This window comes from Palaemon carinicauda, unplaced genomic scaffold, assembly GCF_036898095.1.
Source record: "Palaemon carinicauda isolate YSFRI2023 unplaced genomic scaffold, ASM3689809v2 scaffold43, whole genome shotgun sequence".
Lineage (NCBI taxonomy): Eukaryota > Metazoa > Arthropoda > Malacostraca > Decapoda > Palaemonidae > Palaemon > Palaemon carinicauda.
The window spans coordinates 445,001-452,500 of NW_027171684.1; the positions used below are offsets into that span (position 1 = coordinate 445,001).

The window sequence follows — 7,500 nt, forward strand, 5'->3', positions numbered from 1 at the left end:
GCCTGGTATTTGCCAGTCCGGGGGTTCGAGTCCCTCTCAGACTCGTTAGTGCCATTAGTGTCTGCAACCTTTCCATCTATTTGAGCTAAGGGGAGGGGGATGGTTTGGGGGAACCTACAGCCCTATTTGCTGAGTCATCAGCAGCCACTGCCTGACCTCACCCTGGTCCTAGTTTGGGTGGAGAGGAGGCTTAGGCGCTGATAATATGTGTATATGGTCAGCCTCTAGGGCATTGTCCTTTTCTTCTCCCCTAAATCTGCCTTCGTGCTGCAGTCCTTGTAGGTTGGCTAGGGCACAAGCCACCCGTTGAAATACTACCACTAGAGAGTTATTGGGTCCTTTGACTGCCAGACAGTATTACATTAGATCCATCTCTCTGATTACGGCTCATTTTTCCTTTTTCCACACATACATCAATTAGTCTGGCCTATTTTTTTTCCTACATTCTCCTGTCCTCATGCACCTGACAACACTGAGATTTCCAAACAATTCTTCTTCGCTCAAGGGGTTACCTACTGCACCCTAGTTGTTCAGTGGCTACTTTCCTCTTGGTAAGGGTAGAAGTGACTCTTTAGCTATGGTAAGCAGCTCTTCTAGGAGGAGGACACTCCAAAATCAAACCATCGTTCTCTAGTCTTGGGTAGTGCCATAGCCTCTGTACCATGGCCTTCTACTGTCTTGGGTTAGAATTCTCTTGCTTAAGGATACACTCAGGCAAACTATTCTATCTTATTTCTCTTCCTCTTGTTATTTTGAAGTTTTTATAGTTTATACAGTATATGAAAGATTCATTTCAATGTTTTTATTGTTCTTGAACTTCTATTGTAGTTTTTTTCCTTATTTCATTTCCTCACTGAGTTATTTTCCGTGTTGGGGATCTTGGATTTATAGCATCCTGCCTTTCCAACTACGGTTGTAGCTTGGCAAGTAATAATAATAATAAGTTTGGCAAGTGATAAACGGATTTTGAGCAAAGCGAAAAATCTATTTTTGGGTGAGATAGCCATGTCGTCCTGATGGAAGGTTCCTTTAGGCAGCTTTCTAAGGGATACTCCCAGAGAATTAACCACAGGACTCCAGAATTCTAACTCCTGGCGCGAGTATCCTTAAATAACTCTTAAGGATATCGCATAATATCAGGGGACGTATTTCTTGATACGACAGATGGCAATCTTCACCCCGAATAGAGTTTTCGCTCTGAGGGGGAAGAGTGTCGAATTTGAAGGGGAGCCGTTATCAAGGTTACCCGGTTCTTGATTTATCCATCAGGTCCTTCATGTTAATAAATTTCATTTTTCATACATTGTGGGTATATATATATATATATATATATATATATATATATATATATATATATATATATATATATATATATATATATATATATATAATTTTACATAGCAACGAGTATACTGTCATTACATGCAAAAAATGTCTAATATTTCGATATTTGACACACAGTAGACCAACGACTTCAATTTAAAGGGTGAAAATTTTAATGTGCTTTCGGGAGACCATAAAAATACGGAAGTTTTTCGTTACCAAACCTGAAGTTTTCTTATAGTTCTGTGCTTTTATTTTTATTGGCTATTTGCCTAACATTTCTACATTAATGACAGTAATGTTACTGAATTGAAGTTTTCTTAGTTTCCATTTTCATTTCGCCAAATAACGCCTGAACTTTAATAAGGCGTAATTTACAGTCCAACCTGCAAGGAACTTGTGTCATTTAAAAATCTAATTAAGCTTCTATATCTAAAAAGATCACTTGCGTCGTGAGTCTAATTTGCGTTGTGGGTCTAATTTGCGTCGTGGGTCTAATTTGCGCAGTGGGTCCAAGTTGTGTTGTGGCTCTAATTTGCGTAGTAGGTCTAATTTGCGTCGTGGGTCTAATTTGCGTCGTGGGTCTAATTTGCGTTGTGGGTCTAATTTGCGCAGTGGGTCTAATTCGCGTTGTGGCTCTAATTTGCGTGTGGGTCTAATTTGGGTTTTGGGTCTAATTTGCCTGGGGTTTCTAATTTGCGTAATGACTCTAATTTGCGTAGTAGGTCTAATTTGCGTTGTGGGGTCTAATTTGCGTTGTGGGTCAAATTTGGGTCGTGGGTCTAATTTTTATAGAGTCTAATTTGCGTAGGTCTAATTTGGGTCGTGGGTCTAATTTTTATAGGGTTTCTAATTTGCGTAGGTCTAATTTGCGTCGTGGGTCTAATTTGCGTAGGGGTTCTAATTTGCGTTGTGGGGTAATTTGCGTTGTGAGTCTAATTCTAATTTGCATTTTGGGTCTAATTTGCGTTGTGGGTCTAAATTGCGTCGTGGGTCTATTTTGCGTTGTGGGTCTAATTTGCGTTGTGGGTTTAATTGCGTCGTGGGTCTAATTTGCATCTGGGTCTAATTTGGATCTTGGGTCTATTTTGCGTAGGGTTTCTAATTTGCGTAGTAGGTCTAATTTGTTGTGGGTCTAATTTGGGTCTTGGGTCTAATTTGCATAGTGGGTCTAATTTGCGTCGTGGGTCTAATTTGCGTAGTAGGTCTAATTTGCGTCGTGGGTCTAATTTGCATAGTAGGTCTAATTTGCGTTTTGGGTCTAATTTGCGTTGTGGCTCTAATTTGCGCAGTAGGTCTAATTTGCGTTGTGGGTCTAAGTTGCATCGTGGGTCTAATTTGCGTAGTGGGTCTAATTTGCGTAGTGGATCTAATTTGCGTCGTGGGTCTAATTTGCGTAGTGGATCTAATTTGCGTCGTGGGTCTAATTTGCGTAGTGGATCTAATTTGCGTCGTGAGTCTAATTTGCGTAGTGGGTCTAATTTGCGTCGTGGGTCTAATTTGCGTCTTGGGTCTAAGTTGCATTGTGGGTCTAATTTGCGTTGTGGGTCCAGTTTGCGTTGTGGGTCTAATTTGGGTCGTGGGTCTAATATGCGTCGTGGTTCTAATTAGCGTTGTGGGTCTAATTTGCGTAGTAGGTCTAATTTGCGTAGGGGTTCTAATTTGCGTAGTGGGTCTAATTTGCGTCGTGGGTCTAATTTACATGGGTCTAATTTGTGTAATGGATAAAATTTGTGTTGTGGGTCTAATTTGTGTTGTGGGTCTAATTTGTGTAGTGGGTCTAATTTGTTTAGTGGGTCTAATTTGCGTCGTGGGTCTAATTTACATGGTGGGTCTAATTTGTGTAATGGATATAATTTGCGTAGTGGGTCTAATTTGCGTTGTGGGTCTAATTTGCGTCGAAGGTCTAATTTTCGTAGTGGGTATGATTTGCGTTGTGGGTCTAATTTGCGTTTTGGGTCTAATTTGCGTTGTGGCTCTAATTTGCGCAGTAGGTCTAATTTGCGTTGTGGGTCTAAGTTGCGTCGTGGGTCTAATTTGCTTAGTGGGTCTAATTTGCGTAGTGGATCTAATTTGCGTCGTGGGTCTAATTTGCGTAGTGGATCTAATTTGCGTAGTGGATCTAATTTGCGTCGTGGGTCTAATTTGCGTAGTGGATCTAATTTGCGTCGTGGGTCTAATTTGCGTCGTGGGTCTAATTTGCGTAGTGGATCTAATTTGCGCAGTAGGTCTAATTTGCGTTGTGGGTCTAAGTTGCGTCGTGGGTCTAATTTGCGTAGTGGGTCTAATTTGCGTTGTGGTTCTAATTTGCGTCGTGGTTCTAATTTGCGTTTTGGGTCTAATTTGCGTCGTGGGTCTAATTTGCGTCGTGGGTCTAATTTGCGTCGTGGTTCTAGTTTGTGTCGTCGCTCTAATTTACATCGTGGCTCTAATTTGCGTTGTGGGTCTAATTTGCGTTGTGGTTCTAATTTGCGTAGTGGGTCTAATTTGCGTTGTGGTTCTAATTTGCGTAGTGGGTCTAATTTGCGTTGTGGTTCTAATTTGCGTAGTGGGTCTAATTTGCGTTGTGGTTCTAATTTGCGTAGTGGGTCTAATTTGCGTTGTGGTTCTAATTTGCGTAGTGGGTCTAATTTGCGGCGTGGTTCTAATTTGGGTAGTGGGTCTAATTTGCGTTGTGGTTCTAATTTGCGTAGTGGGTCTAATTTGCGGCGTGGTTCTAATTTGCGTAGTGGGTCTAATTTGCGGCGTGGTTCTAATTTGCGTAGTGGGTCTAAGTTGCGTCGTGGGTCTAATTTGCGTAGTGGGTCTAATTTGCGTTGTGGTTCTAATTTGCGTCGTGGTTCTAATTTGCGTTTTGGGTCTAATTTGCGTCGTGGGTCTAATTTGCGTCGTGGGTCTAATTTGCGTCGTGGTTCTAGTTTGTGTCGTCGCTCTAATTTGCATCGTGGCTCTAATTTGCGTTGTGGGTCTAATTTGCGTTGTGGTTCTAATTTGCGTAGTGGGTCTAATTTGCGTTGTGGTTCTAATTTGCGTAGTGGGTCTAATTTGCGTTGTGGTTCTAATTTGCGTAGTGGGTCTAATTTGCGTTGTGGTTCTAATTTGCGTAGTGGGTCTAATTTGCGTTGTGGTTCTAATTTGCGTAGTGGGTCTAATTTGCGTTGTGGTTCTAATTTGCGTAGTGGGTCTAATTTGCGGCGTGGTTCTAATTTGCGTAGTGGGTCTAATTTGCGGCGTGGTTCTAATTTGCGTAGTGGGTCTAATTTGCGTCGTGGTTCTAGTTTGTGTCGTCGCTCTAATTTGCATCGTGGCTCTAATTTGCGTTGTGGGTCTAATTTGCGTTGTGGTTCTAATTTGCGTAGTGGGTCTAATTTGCGTTGTGGTTCTAATTTGCGTAGTGGGTCTAATTTGCGTTGTGGTTCTAATTTGCGTAGTGGGTCTAATTTGCGTTGTGGTTCTAATTTGTGTAGTGGGTCTAATTTGCGGCGTGGTTCTAATTTGCGTAGTGGGTCTAATTTGCGGCGTGGTTCTAATTTGCGTAGTGGGTCTAATTTGCGGCGTGGTTCTAATTTGCGAAGTGGGTCTAATTTGCGTTGTGGTTCTAATTTGCGTAGTGGGTCTAATTTGCGTTGTGGTTCTAATTTGCGTAGTGGGTCTAATTTGCGTTGTGGTTCTAATTTGCGTAGTGGGTCTCATTTGCGGCGTGGTTCTAATTTGCGTAGTGGGTCTAATTTGCGGCGTGGTTCTAATTTGCGTAGTGGGTCTAATTTGCGGCGTGGTTCTAATTTGCGTAGTGGGTCTAATTTGCGTCGTGGTTCTAGTTTGTGTCGTCGCTCTAATTTGCATCGTGGCTCTAATTTGCGTTGTGGGTCTAATTTGCGTTGTGGTTCTAATTTGCGTAGTGGGTCTAATTTGCGTTGTGGTTCTAATTTGCGTAGTGGGTCTAATTTGCGTTGTAGTTCTAATTTGCGTAGTGGGTCTAATTTGCGGCGTGGTTCTAATTTGCGTAGTGGGTCTAATTTGCGTTGTGGTTCTAATTTGCGTAGTGGGTCTAATTTGCGTTGTGGTTCTAATTTGCGTAGTGGGTCTAATTTGCGTTGTGGTTCTAATTTGCGTAGTGGGTCTAATTTGCGGCGTGGTTCTAATTTGCGTAGTGGGTCTAATTTGCGTTGTGGTTCTAATTTGCGTAGTGGGTCTAATTTGCGTTGTGGTTCTAATTTGCGTAGTGGGTCTAATTTGCGTTGTGGTTCTAATTTGCGTAGTGGGTCTAATTTGCGTTGTGGTTCTAATTTGCGTAGTGGGTCTAATTTGCGTTGTGGTTCTAATTTGCGTAGTGGGTCTAATTTGCGTTGTGGTTCTAATTTGCGTAGTGGGTCTAATTTGCGGCGTGGTTCTAATTTGCGTAGTGGGTCTAATTTGCGTCGTGGTTCTAATTTGCGTAGTGGGTCTAATTTGCGTTGTGGTTCTATTTTGCGTAGTGGGTCTAATTTGCGGCGTGGTTCTAATTTGCGTAGTGGGTCTAATTTGCGTTGTAGTTCTAATTTGCGTAGTGGGTCTAATTTGCGTTGTGGTTCTAATTTGCGTAGTGGGTCTAATTTGCGGCGTGGTTCTAATTTGCGTAGTGGGTCTAATTTGCGTTGTGGTTCTAATTTGCGTAGTGGGTCTAATTTGCGGCGTGGTTCTAATTTGCGTAGTGGGTCTAATTTGCGTCGTGGTTCTAATTTGCGTAGTGGGTCTAATTTGCGTTGTGGTTCTAATTTGCGTAGTGGGTCTAATTTGCGTTGTGGTTCTAATTTGCGTTGTGGGTCTAATTTGCGTTGTGGTTCTAATTTGCGTAGTGGGTCTAATTTGCGTTGTGGTTCTAATTTGCGTAGTGGGTCTAATTTGCGGCGTGGTTCTAATTTGCGTAGTGGGTCTAATTTGCGTTGTGGTTCTAATTTGCGTAGTGGGTCTAATTTGCGTTGTGGTTCTAATTTGCGTAGTGGGTCTAATTTGCGTTGTAGTTCTAATTTGCGTAGTGGGTCTAATTTGCGTTGTGGTTCTAATTTGCGTAGTGGGTCTAATTTGCGGCGTGGTTCTAATTTGCGTAGTGGGTCTAATTTGCGTTGTGGTTCTAATTTGCGTAGTGGGTCTAATTTGCGGCGTGGTTCTAATTTGCGTAGTGGGTCTAATTTGCGTCGTGGTTCTAATTTGCGTAGTGGGTCTAATTTGCGTTGTGGTTCTAATTTGCGTAGTGGGTCTAATTTGCGGCGTGGTTCTAATTTGCGTAGTGGGTCTAATTTGCGTTGTGGTTCTAATTTGCGTAGTGGGTCTAATTTGCGTTGTGGTTCTAATTTGCGTAGTGGGTCTAATTTGCGGCGTGGTTCTATTTTGCGTAGTGGGTCTAATTTGCGTTGTGGTTCTAATTTGCGTAGTGGGTCTAATTTGCGGCGTGGTTCTAATTTGCGTAGTGGGTCTAATTTGCGTTGTGGTTCTAATTTGCGTAGTGGGTCTAATTTGCGTTGTGGTTCTAATTTGCGTAGTGGGTCTAATTTGCGTTGTGGTTCTAATTTGCGTAGTGGGTCTAATTTGCGTTGTGGTTCTAATTTGCGTAGTGGGTCTAATTTGCGTTGTGGTTCTAATTTGCGTAGTGGGTCTAATTTGCGTTGTGGTTCTAATTTGCGTAGTGGGTCTAATTTGCGTTGTGGTTCTAATTTGCGTAGTGGGTCTAATTTGCGTAGTGGGTCTAATTTGCGTAGTGGGTCTAATTTGCGGCGTGGTTCTAATTTGCGTAGTGGGTCTAATTTGCGTTGTGGTTCTAATTTGCGTAGTGGGTCTAATTTGCGTCGTGGTTCTAATTTGCGTAGTGGGTCTAATTTGCGTTGTGGTTCTAATTTGCGTAGTGGGTCTAATTTGCGTTGTGGTTCTAATTTGCGTAGTGGGTCTAATTTGCGTAGTGGGTCTAATTTGCGTCGTGGATTCAGCATCAATGCAGACGATAGCCAGGGTTAACAAACTGTTCTATTGGTCTCAATTACCGAACGCTTACAATGGTGTGAACTGTTTATGGAAGTATGAGTCACTTCAAAGTACAGACAAACAAGAGAGAGAGAGAGAGAGAGAGAGAGAGAGAGAGAGTAAATTTCCTTCATAAATGTATGAATTTATTCCCATTGATGGCAACTGAGCCATCAGTTTGTT

At 42.2% G+C, this 7,500-nt stretch overlaps 1 protein-coding gene across 1 annotated transcript; it reads right to left on the reverse strand.

The window, feature by feature from the left end:
* Positions 1-2,930: 2,930 nt before the first annotated feature.
* LOC137636890 (trichohyalin-like) lies at positions 2,931-4,345 on the reverse strand (the record flags this gene model as incomplete). Its single annotated transcript, XM_068369246.1, has 2 exons — positions 2,931-3,823; positions 3,905-4,345. Coding segments are annotated over 2 exons (1,334 nt in total), but the record flags the coding sequence as incomplete, so codon positions are not given.
* Positions 4,346-7,500: the final 3,155 nt, after the last annotated feature.